The sequence below is a fragment of the Caenorhabditis briggsae genome, assembly GCF_000004555.2.
Source record: "Caenorhabditis briggsae complete genome, chrX, whole genome shotgun sequence".
In the NCBI taxonomy this organism is placed as follows: domain Eukaryota; kingdom Metazoa; phylum Nematoda; class Chromadorea; order Rhabditida; family Rhabditidae; genus Caenorhabditis; species Caenorhabditis briggsae.
The window spans coordinates 18,376,544-18,396,843 of NC_013491.2; the positions used below are offsets into that span (position 1 = coordinate 18,376,544).

The 20,300-nt window shown below is 35.7% G+C and overlaps 4 protein-coding genes across 4 annotated transcripts; 2 read left to right on the plus strand and 2 right to left on the minus strand.

Annotated features, from left to right (window-relative positions):
* Window positions 1–3,932: 3,932 nt before the first annotated feature.
* CBG28047 lies at window positions 3,933–5,538 on the plus strand (the record flags this gene model as incomplete). The annotated part of the gene is made up of 2 exons (XM_045240504.1): window positions 3,933–4,106; window positions 5,392–5,538. 2 exons carry the CDS (start codon window positions 3,933–3,935, stop codon window positions 5,536–5,538), a joined length of 321 nt encoding a protein of 106 aa, XP_045098634.1.
* Window positions 5,539–8,959: 3,421 nt separating this feature from the next.
* Window positions 8,960–12,350, plus strand: Cbr-hex-5 (the record flags this gene model as incomplete). The annotated part of the gene is made up of 10 exons (XM_002645823.2): window positions 8,960–9,053; window positions 9,097–9,182; window positions 9,244–9,329; window positions 9,376–9,547; window positions 9,986–10,177; window positions 10,235–10,409; window positions 10,574–10,709; window positions 10,755–10,849; window positions 10,899–11,289; window positions 12,284–12,350. The coding sequence occupies 10 exons, from the start codon at window positions 8,960–8,962 to the stop codon at window positions 12,348–12,350; spliced, it is 1,494 nt and encodes a 497-aa protein (XP_002645869.2).
* A 343-nt stretch (window positions 12,351–12,693) lies between these two features.
* On the minus strand, window positions 12,694–15,179 carry Cbr-lips-8 (the record flags this gene model as incomplete). Its single annotated transcript, XM_002645822.1, has 7 exons — window positions 12,694–13,157; window positions 13,693–13,795; window positions 13,844–14,053; window positions 14,099–14,199; window positions 14,606–14,708; window positions 14,757–15,006; window positions 15,049–15,179. The coding sequence occupies 7 exons, from the start codon at window positions 15,177–15,179 to the stop codon at window positions 12,694–12,696; spliced, it is 1,362 nt and encodes a 453-aa protein (XP_002645868.1).
* Window positions 15,180–15,426: 247 nt separating this feature from the next.
* On the minus strand, window positions 15,427–19,244 carry Cbr-nac-1 (the record flags this gene model as incomplete). The annotated part of the gene is made up of 10 exons (XM_002645821.1): window positions 15,427–15,609; window positions 15,652–15,784; window positions 15,830–15,996; window positions 16,600–16,807; window positions 16,855–17,058; window positions 17,111–17,200; window positions 17,850–17,993; window positions 18,045–18,239; window positions 18,294–18,601; window positions 19,131–19,244. The coding sequence occupies 10 exons, from the start codon at window positions 19,242–19,244 to the stop codon at window positions 15,427–15,429; spliced, it is 1,746 nt and encodes a 581-aa protein (XP_002645867.1).
* Between the last annotated feature and the right edge of the window lie 1,056 nt (window positions 19,245–20,300).

Here is a 20,300-nt window from a genome sequence, read left to right on the forward strand (position 1 = left end):
TTGATTCCCATTCCTTTTTTTGGGAATCGCCTACGTCTATCTGCGTCTCTCCAATTTTGAAGAATGGGAATTTTGAAAAAAAAGAAACTGAATTTTTTTGAATAAATGACGTGGCAAGAATGATATTGTTTTGATGACTTATCTATTCGATCACAGCCTGGAATCGTGTACTGAGCTGTATCACGTTAAACAGAACAAAAATTGGAAAAAGAATGGGATGTGATACATGGTTGACAATTACAAGATCGCCAGAAAAAAAACGAATGCGAAAAATAGACAGATTGTTGACATGCACGAAAATGAGTGTGTTTGTGGATTAGACTACATGAATACATTGGAATTTCGGTTTGAAACGGAGCACGAATCCCTATGCCCGTGTATCCGGCTATTTTCAATTTGCTCTTTTTGGAATTTCAAGTTCCTAGCGTGTAATCCTTGCATTAGCTGTATGGATTCAACACCAAGAACTAGAGAGATTTTGTCAAGAAGGGCAAACAGACATCCAAAGGAGATGTGGGGATTAAGATAAAAGTCTGTCTGACACGGGGCTTTTCGAATGAGTTCACCGAGGCCAGAAGACTAAAAAGAAAATGTGGTTATCTATTGGAGCGTATGGACATTGTGACATACCTAGCAAATTTAGAATACAAATCACGTAGGCTCGCTCACTGCAGCGGTACTAAATTTGAAGAGTGAGCGAATTGAATTGGGTTTCAAATGAAAAAAAAAGCGAACAAAAACTCTATTGTTGTGTTTGTGTGTGTATATTGCGTATGGTTCGTTTCATTGTCGAATGGGTCTATTGCTGAGGAAAAGTTGCGAAACAAAAAGATCGTCATAAATCATTAGCCATTCACGACACTTCTGAGGCAATATTCATGAAGATTTTTTTTCTGAAAACAGTTGTCATCTGAAAAATCAACTGAACAGCAAGAAAATTGATGGAATATCATTTTTTATTGAGAAAAAAATTTTAATTTTGTGGATTAGATATAAGTGGTGCTTGGAGTGGACTTTTCGGAATTTTTCGGATTGTCGAGATTTTCGAGCTTCCACATTTCGAAATTTTGAAATTTTGACATATTATGATTTTGAAAATTTTAAAATTACGAAATTTCAGAATTTTCCCAATATAAAACTGTTAAAAATGGTGAAAAATCGAAAAAAATGTTTTGAAAACGCATAAACATTTGAAGCTATTCCGTGCAACACCAGCAAGAAAAATTTTAGTAGGCGCCAACAGCATACAGGAGTGCAAAGCTCTAAATCAGGGAAAATGATCGGAAATATTCCGTTCGGAATTTCAAGCCCCAATTTTCGAGAACTTTTTAACTGATACAGTTAGAACAACCCTGAGAGCGATAACGATTTTTTAATAAAACTTTGCGAATTAAAAAAAACCAAATAAATAATGTGATGATAGAATAGTATGATACGTTGATTAATGTCTAATTGTGAACCGAGATCTGCTAATTTTCATTTCAAAACTATGCGTTTTTGATCAAGAATGGATAGAGCTAGAAACTTCTCGAAACTGTTGCCAAAACTCAGAGTTTTCAATTCTACCGTATTTGTGAAAAGTTAATTCAAAATATTCTCAGACTCAGTGAATTGGACAATCATTGAAATAATGTTCAGCAAATTTTCATATTCTTTTCTGGAAAAAATGTTTCAGTTCAAGAAATATTTTTATGAATTTGTCCTTCAAATTATTCGGTGAATGGGAAAGTACAAAAAAATAGAACCGAATGATTCTTGTGTTTCCGAACACCTAGTAATTTTAGACACTTGAGTGTCCCGGTGAATGGAATTTTATGCATATATCATTATCTTTTTTACGATATTTATGATCTCTATGAATATCTCTGAGGAGAAGTAGTAAGTGAAAAAAGATGTGAACGAAAAGAAAAAGTAAACTGGACAATTGGAGAGAATTAAAAGAAAAATAAATTGGAAAATGCAGTAAATTCGTCTGGAATAACAACTGACTAGATTACGGTAGAAAAACAATCGGGTGACTATTATATTATCCGATGATTTTTATGAATAATTGAAAAATTGGTGTCAGCATCTCGAAAATTCTATACGGAAATAACAGTGAAATGATGAGACTCTTAGATCTAAGTGAAGCCACTTTGTGTATATTACACAGTTGTTTTTCGCATATTATATTTTCACAGTTTTCCGGAGATAAAAAAGAAACTATTCACAGAGAAAGAAAAACAGAAGTTGAGTAAAAAGGGATCTTTCCTCGAAAAATATACACGGTCTTAATGGAAAGAGGGAATTTTTTTAAAATCTTAAAAACAAAGAATTTAATATTTCAAAAATTTAAAAAAAAAACGAAAGAACTGAATGAAATTTTATTTAAGAAGGGATGAACATTAATCACTGTACACCATACTTGCTAAACCGCAGAAATCCGCCGCACCAAGTTGGCTTAGTGAAAATTCTCCCACCTGACCGGCCCGGCCCGCCACATGTATACCGTACACCGTCCCATCGAAATACACACCGCAATTTCAATGAAACCGATAAATATCCTGTCTCTCCTAGTTCAAGCAAAATGCTAGAAGAACTTAAAAATTTCTGTCCATTTGTTTTTCCCAAACCAAAGCTTTTGAATTCAGAATTTAAAAATCTGCACTATAGAATTTTCTTGACATCTATATACTTGCAAACGAGACGGTTCATGAACTTATTCGAGCGTCAAAAATTTGGTAAAATAACTGATATATAATGAAACTTGGTGAATACTACATGATATCTTACACTTATAAAACATTGCAGACCGAATGAAGTGCATGCCATTATTTCCGGTCTGATCACATTCGTACTCTCTGAATTCCATCAAACCTATTGCATTTGGCAGAAAAAGGTTGCGGGCTTGTAACAAGATTTGGTTCATCAGGTTTCAAATTTCAAATTAAGATGTATTTTTTTCAAAATTTCAAAAACCTAGTGAGAAAAATCATCACTTCAGTTTTTCAGTTTCTCAGATGATCCTCAACAATTGATCCTCAACACCCACCTCATGAAAACTGTTGAATGTCGGTAAGTTATCCCCCCGAAATCAAAAATAGAAAACCTCGTGCTTTACGTATCTTAAGAAATACTGGAAACTCATTAAACCCACCATACTTTTTTTCCACGCATTTTCTCATAAAATGGGCCATTCAAAAGGCAGTTTTTGGGCACATTATGAGCTCCAGTCCAATTTAATCAAGTCCAGCCACATCAACTGGTTGTATATACTTTCTAAGACTCTTTTATCGAGCCAGTCTAGAGAAGAGAGAGTTGAATAACTTGTCACTTGATTTCTATTTAAGAGGTGTTTTCTGATAAGTAACATAAAGTTACCTATTCAACCTCTGTAATTGAACACTCATCCTCATCTGTGTCATTTTTTCCAGTTATTTTACCTGACGCGATCTTCATATTAAGAAATTTTATGACTAAAAATCAGAATCATTAGTATGACAAAAAAAGCGTGTCTATTACAAAGATATCAGAAACTACTTTTCGGAGAAACGGGAACCGGAATCCGGACATACCGTAAAACCTGTAATAGAAAGGCCTATATTCATACATGTTGCGGGCCGGGCCGGTGGAGGAATTTTCGCTGGACCGGCCCGGCCCTGGCCCGGGTTTTTGAAGCAAAAATTTTTAAGAGTCATTTTTTGAGAGAAACCTGGATTTGTGGGAGCATTTTATTCCAGTTTCTTTGTTTTCAGCTTTGAGAAGGGTCGTGGGATAAATTTAGTGCTTTAGAATGATTTTTTTTTTCAAAAAAGTTTATCAAAAATCAACTGAAATTTTTTGAAATTTTCGGAACCCGTGCCGGGCTGGAAAATTTTTTTTTTAATGATCGGCTGTTCCCGACAACTTTTGTTAAAATACTCGGTGAAACTGAAATTTTGTGCATTTTCAGAATGGATAATCTCAGCAATGAACAAATAAAAGAACTCTTCTACATGAGCATCGATAAGTACAACGATCACATGAACAACCCGAAGTGCGGAAAGCTGGTGAAAGTTTTGAACGCATCGTTCCTGTACAAAATGTCTCAGGCGGTCGTTGAAATTGAAAGTGGTGAGAAACAGGAGGTGAGCACTTTTCGGAAGTTATTTCAAAATTAGGTTTAAGTGATAAACTTTATTCCGAGCAAGTTTTCTAGTTTGCAAGATGACACATTGTCCAAATAATTACTGTTAACCTCCTTAGTGGCTCAAACCCCTAACATTTGAAACTAAGACTAACAAGGGGACCACAACACCTCGTCAGTTTGGATTTTGATGAAATTTTCAGTATATGTCAAGGATAGCCTATCTAGACATCCCTGAAATATTTAGAGCACGCTCGCCACTTTCAGCCGAGTTATATCAGTTTCAGTACCAAAAATCGCGTTTTCAGTGCAAAAATAGCGACTTTCAAAGGCGATTTTCTCCGCTCCCAGGAGGTTCCAGAACATGAAACTTGTTTCGTTATACTCAAAATTATGTGTAATATCATATTTCAGACATTTTCAGAAAAAATTTGAGATTTTTTTTCCATTATTTGGGAGGGTGATTTTATCGAGCTTTTGTCAATTTGGAAAATTTCCTTGAAAAAGTAGTGATAATTGTTTGCAAATATTATTTTACAACTGATAGATAATCTATTTTTGATTGCACGCTTTTCATTATTCATTCATGGTCCGTATAGGTCCAACAGAGCTTCAAAACCACCACATTCTAGTGATTGAACCCTTCAAATTTTTTTTGGAATTTATTGAAAATTTTTTTTTCTAAATTTTGTCTCTACTCTCTTGAATTGTTAAAATTTTGAAACATATGTCAGAGGGATCCTGAAATGTCACAAAATAAGAAAACAAAAAGAAAAAAAAAGAAAAAACACTAGAGGGTCCGAACCCCCAGCCTTGTGACTACCGGCGCCCACCACATCCCCGACACCACGCCGTCGACATTTACTATTGATTCGAACGGCGCTGAAATGTCAGGCCCTCTTCATACTCCTTTTAAAGAGATTTCGGGGATGAAATGTGTGGTAAAGCATGCAAATCAACGGATTTCAGTACTAAAACTTTGGACTGATATAACTCTGCTGAAACTGGCGAGCGTGTTCCAAAATTTTCAGTGATGTCTAGATAGGATATCCTAAACATATTCTGAAATTTTCATCAGAATTCAAACTGACGAGGTGTTGTCGTTCCCTTGTAAGATTTTAAACTAATATTTTTAACTTCTCTAAAAAAATACAAAGGCACATTGAAGGTGTTGATACCTTCGTTCGATTTACAAATTCAACTGGAATTTTCGTCAGGGAGCAAGAACGCAACTGCAAGGACCGCCCATTGGAACTGCTCAAAGTGATGCACCTCAGCCAATCCAGCAAGCCATTCCGGAGCATCCAGAAGTTGCAGAGCATGCTAGTGCTCAGATCAGAAACACTCCACCACACGGATTCCAAACTGACGGCACATTTGAAGGGGACACCGCCGCAGATGTCTATCGGTTCATGGCAGCGAATTATCGTTGAAATCCATTTGAAATATTGTTCTTTCTTCAAATTCATCAAAATTGGTCTGTATCTAAAATCCCCTATGACCCCGAGTGACTTCTTATCAAAATCGTTGTAATTAGTAATGTGCCGAAGTTTACTGTAAATACTCTAACAGAATGTCTCCCAGATCGCCAATTTTAAAGGCGTATATCTCAGTTCCTGTGAAAGATATCACAAAGTAGTGAACAAACAAAATCCGTAATAATATCAAAAATATTTGGTTATTTGATCATTTTTGCTATCGTTCACAGCAACCAAGATAAACTGGCTTAATTTTGGAAGTTGGAAAGGTCATTCGATTAGAGTGTTTACGGTACATCTATGGTGACAGATCTCTCATCCTTTTTTTATTTTTCGAACCCCCATGATTCAGTTGTATTGAAGCTTATTTTTCTTCATTTCAAGCCAACTTCGATTGTAGATTTACTGACATACGTCCCGATAATTTTTGAATCAATTCTTTTCCGTTTTCATAATTTTCATTAAAAGCGGTAAAAAATAATTTTTGAAAGTTTTCTTTTTCAAGACAGAGGTGCCATAAAACAGCATCGAAATCACTTTCAGACCTCATAATTTTTTTCACAGGGCAAGGTGGAAAAACTGATTTCAGTTCTGTATTTATCATGTTACAATGTACCTATGAGCTGAGTTCCAAAAAAATCGCAAACCTATCCTGATAAAATTTTCCTTATTAGATTCTTCAACGAATAAAAAGAGAGAAACTATTTCAACGTACTTTCTTTTTTAATAAAATTGGTCAGAAAAATAACATTTCAAACATTTCTATATTTCGGTGTCCCTATCCAAAATGAACTACCTACCACAATATCTTCCTTGCTACCTAACTTCACATTTGACCTTAATAGGTTTTGTTATGTACAGCCAAACCAAAAATCGGGTTAACTATGAATAGGGGAAAGTTTTTTTTCCTTGTGTTATGACTTGATAAGATAGTGATGTCTTGACGCTTTGTTTTTTGTTTGGTTTTCGTTTTGTTTTTTTTCTACAGACAGGTTGAATATTTCAGAGGATGACAGATAAGATAGGAATGCAAGAATATGATGTTTCAAAATACGCATATATTTTGTATTCCTTCAAATATTCTTGGATTTTTCTGACCGTATAAATACCCCTACTATATATAAAGATTTGTCATACGGTCCTGACCAGCTGAAAGTTCTCCTCCTCAGACTGGGTCAGTAGTTTTGAATTAGTTGAAATCAAACATCATTTCTCAATTTCGGTTTTAAATTTCTCAATGATCTCTGTATGTGATCTCTCAAATCGACCACTTGTCTGACCAGCACTCTGAGCCTTTGGAGCACCAAATGTTTTTGCTCCGCCCTCTTTTCTGTTTCCTGTTATATATAAATTGTCTCAAAACAATAGGAAACTCCCAACCAAAAAGTGTAACAGTCTTGATTTCAGTCAGCAACACAATACGTTCATTTTTTTGGCGGCCAGTTGTGTAAACTTTTTTCTTGTTTAAACTTACTCAAGAAAGCTGCTGGCAAGTATAATTGATGTGTAGAGAAGGTGGTCTAGTCTTGAATTCTCGTTTTTTTTTCTGTTGATACTAATAGGTACGAAGTAGCTGATAATTGTTGTGCTTTGTTCCAGCGCCACGAACACTTGCAGATAAGATTTGAAGTATTTTGTCCTTTGAGTATTTTTAACCAATAAGATCTAGAATAACGTCTTTTTCAGTTGTTTTTGACATTTTTCAAAACTTTGGAACTCGGCCATGAAATTTCCGATCACTTTGAAAAATTCGGAGAATGTAAAACAGACCTAGATTGAAAACTTTACATTTACAGATTTTTTAGACACTTCCTAATTTTTCAGATATTTGCCGATTTTTAGAGCACACCCCATGTTTGCCAGTTTTTTACCAAAACCGTGAAAAACAAGAGCCTTTCAAAAGTAGACACACTTCTGAAAAAATTGCAATTTTTAAAAATTTCTGTAAAAGCAAAATTATCAATCTAGATCTGTTTTACATCTTGCAAATTTTTAAAATGACCGTAATCTTGACAGCTCAATTCAAGGCTTTTGAAAATGACCGAATTGGCATGAAATAACTGAAGATTACGTTTTTGTATAGCGTAAACTACATTTTTCCAAAAAGCTAACCTTGATTAATCACCTTATATAATAATTGTGATGACAAGTGCAAATTATGATACAAGTGAAAAAAATGAAAACGTGATTTTTCACGCACGTGTGGGGGAAATTCAATGTCTTCTTATATTTTTTCTTCTCGGTTTTTGGTTAAGAAATTTCACAATCCTTTCGAACTTTCGTAAAACCTGTAATAGAAGGACCTGCTAACTTTTCTCTTTGAGCCAATTTATCTCAGTTCTTGTCAAAGATATCAAAAAGATGTCAACTGGTAAAATATTTATCATAATATCCCAAAAAATTTTATCAGTTGAAACATTTTTCATATATTTGACAGGAACCGAGATAATCTAACTGAACGTTAATGGTTAGGGGCACTTATATTAGAGGTTATACAGTGTGTTTCACAATTTTAACCAAAAAAAACAATAATCTTTTACAAGGTTTTGGTAGTGCCGCGTAAAAGTAAAAAGTACATGAAACGACAAAAAAAATCAAAAGTTTCGTTTTTTTTTTCGTCATTCCGTCTCAATGTATTTTAATTCAAATACCCGTTTCATTGTTGACAGTAGTTCTATTCCTTTGATTCGCTCTCTGGGTTCTTTTTTGTGTTCCTCGCTTTTGTTGTTGTGGTTAAGTGAAGTAGTAGTTGTGATTTTTAGTTGTTGCGTGTGTGTCCGAGGAGGATCAATCCAAAACCAATATATTCTTGAAGCGTATATCAACTTACTTTTTTTTCGTTTCCTTCTCTTTGATTCAAAGCCTCAAGGTATAATATCATCACGCGCAACACAAATGGAAGAGGGAGATAAATTATTTTACACACCCTGTCTTCTCAACCTCTTTTCAACACTTTTTCACTTTTTTCTATCACGTTCTTATCGTTGTTCTCGATTTTTTTCTCTTTTTCTAGAATCTCAGAAAAAACCTATTATCACTTTTGTCTTCTTCATCAGCGAAGAAGTCAGACGTTAGCCACATTACTCAAGTACCCCCGAACATACTCCCACTCGTTCATTTCTGTAACCAAGCCAATTGATACGTCCCCCAGACTTATGTACCTCCCCTCTAAAGTAACTTTTACCCTGTTTGCCCAACCTAAACGAAACTACACACTGTTTTGAGTTTCTCACATTCTGTATTGTTTAACGATTGGGGAGTTTCCCCCGTCTTTTCCACTTATATCTATATCATTTCCTCTATTTGACAAACACAAATTTCTGTGCTCATTTATTGTTATCACTAAACTACACTTACAGATTCGCAATTTGATCTTATGCTACTTCAGAGGACGTTAGTGGTTCTAGCACTTACTGTACACACTGCATTATGTGGTTATCAGAGGTCAATAGTTCATTTTGATATGAAAGGTAAATTGTTTGATATGGAAGGTGGCATATGAAAAATTCGCAGGTGCTCCACCAAAAGTTGCATATTTCAAGCAACTTTTAACAATGATGAGTGGTTTAGGAGCAACTGGGGTGCTAATGGAGTGGGAGGTAAGCTTGGACTTTATTCTCGATGATAGATTTCGAAAAATTCGAAAAATTTTAATTTCAGGATATGTTCCCCTACCAAGGAAATCTAAATCGGATCGTCAACAAAAACGCCTACACCGAAGAGGAAGTGATAAGTATTCTGGAACAGTAAATTATATTTTTCCTGATTTCTCTTTTATAAAAATTTTTGCAGTGCTCAACAGCTGGAACTTGAAGTCATCCCACTTGTGCAAACTTTGGCACACATGGAATGGATTTTGAAAAATGAAGAATTTTCTCATTTACGGGAAGATGAACGGTACCCAATGGTAGCGTGTATTGGAGATCCATCTAGTTTGGAATTGATTCTTGATTCAGTTAATCAGGTTAGAACATACAGTACTCTTGGTTTCTGGCATTTTCAGGAGTCTGGAGCTCGGCTGTCATGTTTTCAATCATTTCTAAACCATCGGAGGTTGTAAAACAGACCTTTGTAGATTAAAAACTTCGAATTCACATAATTATTGAGAAATTCCTAGTTTTTCAGCTTTTCGCCGATTTTAGAAAAACACTAATTTCGACCCGGTTAAGTACTGAAACGTATACCGAAATGTAAAACAAAAAATCGGCTAATAGCTGAAAAACTGAGAACTTTTCGAAAATTTTGTTAATACAAAGTTTTCAAACTATACACCCTCCGAAATTTTAAAAGTGATGGGAAACTTGGTAGCTGAGCCCCAGATTCCTGAAAAATGACGAAACCCAACTGAAACATTTTTCTAATAATTTCGTTCAATTTTTTTCATTTCATTCATATTTTTCAGTTAATGCAAGTTCATTCGAAATTCAACACACGATATATTCATATTGGTGCTGATGAAGCATTCCAAGTCGGAATATGTGAAGCGGATCGTCTAATCCTCCCTGTGAAATATGAAAACGACACGCTTCGAATGATTTTCAACCATTTGAAAAAGGTGTCGATCAATGTCACCGAAGAATTCCCGGCGACGAAGGTAGGTCAATTTTTCTTTTCTCGAATAAAAGTGCATTCACCGTGACCCCATTTCCAGGTTTTAATGTGGTACGACGAACTGAAAAGTGCGCCGTTAGAACTAATCAAAGAATATAGTCTTGATGAACTGGTGATACCGGTCGTGTGGAAATACACTGCGAATTTGGATAATGACCTGCCGCCCGAGATGTGGAAAAATATGTCATACTCGTTCAAAGAAGTTTGGGGTGGGAGTGCGTTCAAGGTAAACTGGGATTTCGGGAAATTTAGGAGCATGCACTATCAAAATTTAGTATCATTTTAAATACAAATTTTGGGTCAATTTTGTCCAAATTTTAGAATTACTGCTGATCAAAATTTGGTATAACGTTTGATCAAAATTTTTCGATTATTTTAGGAGCTGACGGAGCTAGTCGCTACTGGAATCGCCTCAAACCATACATTTTGAACAATAAGGAATGGTATCTTCAGAACGAAAAATACAAGTTACACTTCACAACCTTTGATTCTATCATTATCACTGGTTGGCAAAGGTTTGAGAACTAATTTGAAACTAATTAGTTATTTTATCGATTTAGATACGATCACTTCGCATCGCTATGTGAACTTTGGCCAACTTCAATGGTATCATTGGCGCTGAACCTGATAGTTCTAACCAAGTTTCATATAGACAGTAAGTTTCAAACATCATAATCATTCAGTTACAATTTTTAAAATTACAGCAGCGTCTGCGGAACAGGTCATCAACGCCCTCAATTGTCCGCCGTCTACTACTCTTGACCAATTGGTAGCTGGAACTGACAAGTGTCGGTATCCAGGCTATCGCGCACGTGATGCAATAAGGGACTATTTTCAGTTGAAGACATTCTTTGAAAATTCCACTTGGGTCCATAATAGAGAGAATGGATGGCTTCAATCATCCCATATGCGGTTATCAGCTAGCAATCCGTACTATATTGATGCAATCGGAAAAGCTTATGAGCGAACTCTAAAGAAAATGGACACAATCACTAACAATATGAGGACAGCCTTCACTGAAATATTCTACCCGGATGTGATAGAGGAATTCGAAACTGATTACATCACACCGTTCTATGAGGAACTGCAAAAAAGGTGGGAGAAATGTTTTTTTTTTGTTTTTGAAATGGATATCATCTTTTGGCGGTTAGATCAAAAGTTTGAGTGACGCGCAACACGATAGCCTGTCAAACGTCACATATTGGTTTACCACTGGTATTGACGAGGTAAAAATAAATAATACTTGTCGACGGGATGAAAGGCAGTAGTTTTTGTGGTTTTGGGCATTCCTAAGACTAAAGAATTGGCGGAGAACTTTGTAGTAGTGTTGAACTTGGCAACATTGTTTAAATGTTCTTGTTTTCAACTTCGTTTCAAAAAACAATGAATTTTGCAGAATCATTATATTTAAAGAGGGACTCCGAAATAAATTCATTTTGTCAAAATGTGCCAATTCAGATAGAAAAATAGAAAAACTTTTAAAATTTTTTTTAAACCTTGATTATTGGCTCCAAAAATCGAGAAAATCTCATTTTTGAGCAGGGATGTGCCTTTTCGGAATTTTTTCAAAATTTCGAAAATTCCGATTTTCCAATTTTCGGAAAATTCCGATTTTCCAATTTTCGGAAAATTCCGATTTTTTAATTTCGGACTCTTGGAATCTCGGAATATTCCGCTGATTGAAAATGTGGAATTTCGGAAGTTTTGAAACTTTCTAAATTTTAGAATTATGAAGAAGAAATTCCATTTTACATCACAAAAACGCCAAAACTGGTGATAACACACTCTATACGTTCATTTTGAGTTAAATTATGTCGATTTCTGTGGAAGACATTAAAAATTTGTGAACTAAAAAATTATTAATCATAAAATACTCTATATTTTATCAGTTGACAAATTTTTGATATCTTCCACAGTAATTGAGATAATTGAGCTCAAAGCTGACGGTTCGGATAATGATCTTTGGGAAACACTGTGAATTTAATCTCAAAAACAAAAAACTAAATCTCAGGAAATTTATTTCCTAATCATCTTTGAAACATCAAACAGCACCTCTAAGAAACAAAATAAAAACAAAAATGTTTTCCAGAAAAGACGCGGTCGCCAACATTGACACCAAGCGGTCATATGGACCTCGTCCGTGGTTCCGGCTGTGAAATGGAGCCACTTTGGTGTAACTTATTTGCCATTCCAACCGAGAGATACGGCTTTACATTCAACTATGTATTCTTGCCAATTGATACCATCCGCTATACGAGCCATTGTTACAACCTTCTGCTTCTGAATTTATGTCTAAAAACCAAATTTCCATGATTCTTGTTCTATGATGCTTTAAATTGCACTTTCTTTTTTTTTCTAGGTTTTTATTTCAATTTCTTCGCTTTTTCCAAGTAATAAATATTCATATTTTATTTCCTTTTGTTTCTACATTATTACACACATTGAGGGAAACGTGAGGGTAGAGTAGCATAAAACACAATGAATGTTAATTTTTGATTTTCAATCGAAGGACACGTTGATATGCGTATGATATCCGCCGACGTTATCAGCGACACCTTCTGATCGCGGAGATGGGGATGGCCTCGCATTCATCATATCAATGACATTGTGGGATCTCCGTGGCAGGTACGATTCGTAGCTTCTCGTTGTAGTCATAGTGGGAGGAACAGTGACAATTGCTATTCTGTCGGATGAGACCTTTGATGATTGTTGGAGCTTTGGAGGAATATACTCAAAAGCCGACTCGCTAAGTTCACTGAGATAGTCATATTCACTGATATCTCGTTTCGCGGTTTGACCAGAGTTTGACCTTGGCCTTGATCTTGAACCAGTTTCTGCATCTGCTTCCGCACTTTCTGTTCTAGCAGCGACAATCTTGAATTTACTACCACGGTTTTGCTTTTGGCGAGAACTTGTTCCGTCTCTTAACTTTGCGTCAAAGTCAGATTGAGAGGAATGATATTCTGAAAGTTGAGAAGGTTAGGAGTCCTGTAGCTAAGTTAATACACAGTACCGGTCAATAAGACAAACAAAAATGAATTTTTCAGTTGATTTTTGGCCATTTTGATCATTTTCAGGAGCCTCGAGCTCGGCTGTCATGTTTCCAATCACTTTGAGAAAATTAGGAGGGTAGGAAACCAACCTAGATTGAAAGCTTTGCATTTACAGAATATTTTTCAAAGTCCTAGCTTTTCAGCTATCTGCCAATAATTTTTGCTATCTGCCAATAATAATTTTTGAGACACCATTTTGGCCCGTTCTTGTTCTGTGAAAGTGAAAAAAGTGTCTTCCATAAATTGGCAGATACATAGCTGAAAAACTAGGAATATTCAAAAAATTAGGTCAAATTTTCCAGTCTAGATCTGTTTCATACTTTTCAAAATTTTCAAAATAATCCGACAATGGACAGTATAGATTAAGACTCCTGAAAATGACAAAAATCAACCGAAAAATCCTTTTTTGCAAATTTTATGGACCGCAAACTGAACAATGACTCACGCATCATCTGAATCTGCATATCACAAGTACGAAGAATAATCTCATCATGAGAGAATTTTTTGTACAACTTGTGACCGTCTTCTCCAGGGATTCTGGCTGTTACCTGAAGAAAACCTCATTATTTCAAAAATTTCTACAATCAGGATCCAACTTTGTCACAAATCTTATACCCAATCCATTCGTCCGTTTCCGCATACATTGAATAGACATATTGCCCCTCATAATGATTTTTTTCATTGATATCCGTCAAGAATTCGCTCTCAGTTGGGCAGAATCCGGAATAAAGTCCAATGACTTTGCTACAGATAGGAAGAATTGGGATAGCACCAATAACACAGCCAGGCACAGAAATGCCAGCAACCTGAGGTCAAGCTTTATCTAATAAAAACACGAAACATTGTTTTACCTGCAAAGAAATCCCGTGGTTGGGGCCAGCTACACCAATGAAGGTGTCCACGTATTGAGTTAAAGGAGATCCCAGATCTTCCTTCGTGTCAACGCAAATTCCTAAAGTGAAGAAGTTAGGAATGCGCAAAATGGCCTTTTCGAAATTTTTCAGAATCTCAAAAATTCGGAGTTCGGGAATTATGGAATTTTGAGTATTTTTTTAAAGTTTGGATTTTCGGAATAATCAGGTTTTGAGAATTCAGGAATTTCCGAAAATTTGGATTTTCGGAGTTCGGGAACCTCGAAATATTAGGATTTTCAAAAATTCGGAATCTCGGAGTATTTTAATTTCAAACATTCCAGAAATTAGGAATTTTCAGGTTCTAGTAATAATCTCATTCTCCCATTACAAAAACAACGGATGTCTCGAAAATGTTACGATCGGAATTTCCGGAATTTTCAAATTTCCGAATACCGTTCCAAACATCTTTGAAAAGAAATTCGAAAATCCTATTTATCATTTTACCTCCAAGAATAGCTTTTCGAGCAATTGGAACTCCCAACGAATAAGCCACAACATCTACATTTCTCTGTGTGTAATACTTCACTGCCAAAAGAAAAGTGCGAATCTTAAAATAATCTGGTTTAACTCATAACTCGTTTTCTCAAAAGTTTACCTGCTTTACATGTTCACATTTCAACGAATACTCTGTCCATGCAATCGGGTTATTTTTGGAACCACTATCGTAGGTTGTGGCATACAATTCGCCAGTGGTATAGCCATGTTTCTTATATGTGGCAGCCAATGCTTGCATTTTTCCACCGGCAATATCAGATACGCCATGAACGAATACTACTGGATCATGATTTATCTCATCATTTGCATTTGTTTTACCACCAAATGACCCGCCATCTCCTAAGTCTGTTCTGAAAATCCTGGATCCCTGGGACCTTTATTTTTTTACTAACCTCTGCAATGTGTCCAAAAATGTTTTCCCATAATGTTCTTCGATAAAATCAGCAAAATGCTTATCGAATTCAGTAGAAACTCCAATTAAGCAGCAAATCAAGCATAACAAAAACAGAATAAGATGATTCATTGTGTGGAACGGTGGAATAATAACAGTAACACAAAGTGAAATCGTTGTTTGACCTACTTCCCGTCGTTCGGGTTACTAATACAATAACTTTCATTTGTTTTATTGATTCAATAAGAACTAATAAATCGACACGGTCAATTTATTTTCGTCGGTTTTTTTTAAATAAAATGGAGCGAACAAATTATTGGCACAGTGATACAAAATAAAAATAAAAAAGAAATTATACATATGGTCTATATATGTTATCCTATGGTTTTGCAACAAACGTCATGTTATTCTCCACGGCCCAATCTTGAACATCCAGTGGTGGTGATGGGTTCTTAGCCCATTGTGGGAACAGGTGAAGATTGAACACAAATCCAGCCCAGAGAAGCATGTTAAGCATCGAGAGGACTACACATCCAAGGGTGACACAGAGTCCGGAGATGAACTGAAATTATAGATTACGGTAGAGCGGAAAAGGATTACAAACCATATCAAAAACTTTGAGGTATCCAGAAGAGAAGACAATGGCGTTTGGTGGAGTAGCAACTGGAAGCAGGAAAGCAAAGGAGGCAGATATGGTGACAGGAAGCATGAAGTTCAATGGGTCAATTTCCAGAGATCTGAAATTTTGATTACTATGGTACCATATGGTATATTAGTTTTACCTAGCCAGCTCAGCGACGATTGGGATAAAAATGGAAGCGATTACAGTATTGGAGCATACATTGGTGAGGCTAACGCTGATCATAATACAGATTAGCATGATGATGTTGTGGTTGAAGACTTCAAGGTTTCTCATGATAGCTCCAATGTCATGGGAGAGTCCGGATTCCTGGATTATTGATTTTTACAGTTGCATGGGGTAGCCAAGAAAATAAAAAAAGTTAGTATCAATTTCTCACAAATGTGAATTTCTAGATTCAATTTTACCAAATGCCTACATACAGTACCTTTCAATAAGATATATAAACATATTTTAAGTTGATTTTTTTCCAAGAAGAAAGATGAAAAATATCCCATTACTTTGAAAATTTTGAAAGGTGTATAAAAAACCTAGATTGAAAATTTTGGATTCACCAAGTTTTTTCAAAATTTCTAGTTCTCCAGATATTTGTCAATTTCTAGAAGACACCTGTTTCATTCACCTTTCTAGTACAAAAATGGGCCAAACAGGAGCTTCTTTCTGAAATCGACAAATAGTTGAAAAACTAGGTATTTTCAAAAACTTCTGTGAATGCAAGTTTTTTAATTTACGTATGTTTTGAACCCTCGACAGTTTTCAAGGTGTTTGGAAGGTGTTTGAAAACTTGACAGCTCAGGACTTTTGAAACTGGTCAAAATAGCTGAAATCAACTGAAAATGACGTTTTTGTATATCTTATTGATCAGTACTTTAGAATTCTTGGTTCAGTTTTTATCAGTTTATTTGTCTCTACCTTTACTCCAGCAGCCAGTGCAAATCCACCACCTAACAAGAAAAGCACACTCCATGGGAATCTATCTTGCACTGTTGCCCAATCAAGAAGACCACTGCTAGCTTTCTGAGCCTCGTTTTTGTTTCTTCCTCTCAAATTTGGAAGCTTTTCCGGAAGAGTGAAGAGCAGAATGACAATGAACATTGCGCTAGTGGCATCCGACACAAATCTGAAATCCAATTTTTGATTGTTTTCGGCATCTGCCACAGCACTCACTCCTCTCTGAACATATCACCCCATCCCGGTACAACTTGTGGCTCTCGGAGGATCCATAAAAGAAGAAGAAGTGCGAAACAGAACACGACTGAGATTTCGGCAAATGAGAGATTGTTGAGCTCATTGTATTTTTGTTGTAGTTTTCTGTTGACGATGATAGATCCCTTTGGAGCTCCGCGGAGATAGAGAAGGTACAGAACGCACCTGAAAACATTTTTGGAGGTCAGATGCATATGATTATGATGAAAAAATGTACCAGCAGTAGATGAGGCAGCAGAAAACCATCGGGAATGCAAAAATCAGCCAGGATAAGAAATTGACTCCAGTATCGGCACCGGGGAAGAGTCTGGAACAAGGGAAAAATTTTACAGATTTTACGGTAATTTTGATATTTTTGAAAATTTTCGGGCTGTCGTAAAATCCGTAAAACCCATAAAATTAGCAAAATGACGGTGTTTGTCACAATAATTAGTTTCTTCGGAATCGATATATTTTGATTTTTTCCCCTGCATTTTGCATTAAATCCTTTGTTCGGATAACCAATTTTATCATATATCTTTTAGAATCTTGAGAAAATTTCAAAAATCGACAAGAAGTAACTTGAAAAGTATAATGACCCAATAGTCATGAACTAGAAAACTCTGATCGTTTTTGAAAAATTTTCTGATTGCATTTTAACTGAATTTTTAGAGATTTTCAAAAATCTTGGTGCTAAATATGTGAAAATACATTGTTTTAAATTTGTGTTTCATGTTCAAAATGGCACCAAATTCGAAAAACCGGATTTTTGCAAAAACCATCGTTTTCCAAATCTTACGGTTTCAACGGATTTTACGAAAATTTACGATTTTTCGTTCTGTAAAATTATCTTTTACGGACTCCGTTGAAAAATTTTACGCCCAGCCCAGGTCTCAAATCAAAATTTACAAAAAGTGTTCATCAAGAAAACATTTCATCCATTATTAGCTCTCGAATCTCCCTGCCCATATACTCACTCATTCAGTTGTCCTATCAACACCAAATTTGAAGCTGTGCCAGTGATAGTGGCTGCTCCACCAATATTCGCAGAGAAGCAGACACTCAGCATCAACCCCTTCGCCATTCTCTGTTCTCTCGGCGACATAGCAGTGTCCATTTCTCTGAAAACAAGAGATATATCGTTTTTCTAAAAAATTCCCAGAGTAACTCACTCCCTTTTGATTTCATTATTTTCGTTGGGCAGCGAAAGTCGTCTCATACCAATGCTATGCTTTCTGTTGCTACTCTGATGTGCCTCACAAAGTGCTACTAGATCTTCCATTCGATGGTTGGATACCAATTCAGTGATGACACTTTGAACAATTGGAACCATTAATGCGGTGGTAGCAGTGTTTGAAATCCACATACTGAAAATAGGGTTTTTGCAGGTTTGAAGAATCCAGAAACAAATCAAGAGTCACCTCAAGAATCCAGTGACTCCCATGAATCCAGCCATCACTCTTGCTGGTTCCGACCCGACTGTTTTCAATACGAATAAAGCTATTCTAGCATGTAGTTCGCATTTTTCAACAGCTAACGCTACCATCAAACCACCCATGAAGAGGAAACAAGTGTCTGGGAGGTACGCTCTGGCAACTTCTTCAGATCTCATGATTCCAAACAGTGGGAAGAGGATCATTGGGATAAAGGCAGTTATGGCAAGTGGTAAGGCTTCAAAAACCCAGTAAGAACCCATCACGGCGACACAGAAGAGACATCGAGCTTGAAGCTAAAAACGTTTTTTGAATTTGAATAAAATGTGACGTACTGGTCAGTAAGATACAACCTGTTTTTTGTTGATTTTCGACCGTTTCGACAACTTTCAGGAGTCTAGAGCTCGGCTACCAAGTGTAGGATCAATTTGAAAACTTTGAAGTAAGTAGAACAGACCTAGACTAAAAACTTGCGTTCCCAGAATTTTTCGAAATACCCTAGTTTTTCAGATATTTACTGATTCCCGACAGATACTTGCTGTTTTCGTATCTTCAGTTTAAAAACGTTCAAAAAGTGATGTCTTTGAGAAATCGGCAATTAGCCAAAAAACAAGGCAGTTTCAAGAAATTTTGTGAATGCAAATTTTTCAAACAAGGTCTGTTTTACATCCTCCAAAATTTTCAACGTGATCGAAAACTTGAGAGCCGAGTTCCAGACCCGAGAAACTTGTCGAAATGGCCAAAAATGAAAAATTTTGTATGTATTAGGTTGGTAATAAAGTGGCTACTGTATGGTATATGAACTTTTTTCTGAAAAAAACTAACTTCATGTGCATCTCTAACAAATAACAACGGAGCAAATAACACCAAGGCACCCCAGATGACAAACGAGTGCTTGTAGATTACCGGTAGTGATGTAATACTCCGTTTTTTAGCCATCTCTAGAGACCCTGCAATTTTCAAATGATGAGGTATTGATTAGGATGTCAAAAGAATGAAATATGGAAAAAGTGGTGTTGGCAAAATGAGAATAATAAGCAGCCAACACCTTTTTATACTTTTCTGCTTTTTTCTCTCTCAAAAAAAAATCAAACCAGTACCTTTAACCGAAAAAAACTAATTAAGTTCAGCGATCGTCATACAGAAATTATTTTTTTTTCTTTGAAAATTGATAAATCTTATGATTGAAAAAAAATAATGATGAAGGAAAAGTAATGATAAAAAATATGATAGTTGAACTTAATATCGATTCTACAATCAATCTAATGCAGAAAGTTATTTTGCCACTAGGTTGGAATTGGGCTGCTGATGATTGGATTGCCTCCCGTCTTCTCCCAATGCTTCTGACTATAGTCTGGCGTACAGCAGAACGTAATAACAACAATTCGATGTACAGAAAAAAAAACCAATGGGGGCGAGAATAGACAAAAAAAATAATATTGAAAATAGCAGAAGTTACCACAATATTGAATATATCGGAGGGATTCTGAAGATATGAAAAAAGAAAAAGAAAGAAAAATCAAAAACCAATACCACAAACAGGGAAAATGAATAAGAAACATTTATATTACGTATTTCCAAACAGTTATAAAAGTGTAATAATACTGTTAAATGATGATCATCCCCTTCTTCTCGCCACACAGACTGATCAAAACGATTGATAATGATTTATCGGTATGCCTATGACTATTGACATGAGAATTTTTGCAATATATCTCTTTTCCTCTTTGTATAATCTTCTAATACCTCATCATCTTGATAGTTGGACAGTATTATCACGTGAATGATGATCTTCTTTACTCCATAACCATCACACAACCCGAGATGAGATTTTCACTGATTAATAGCCCTATTCTTTTGTACTTTCAGCTCTCTAACTTCTTTATTTTCTTGCTATCTCCCTTTTTTGATCAGTGATGTTTCTTCCAAAATTAGTATTTCAAAATAATTTATAAACTTTGAATGATATAAAGCATTTCATTTAAAAACAATCGA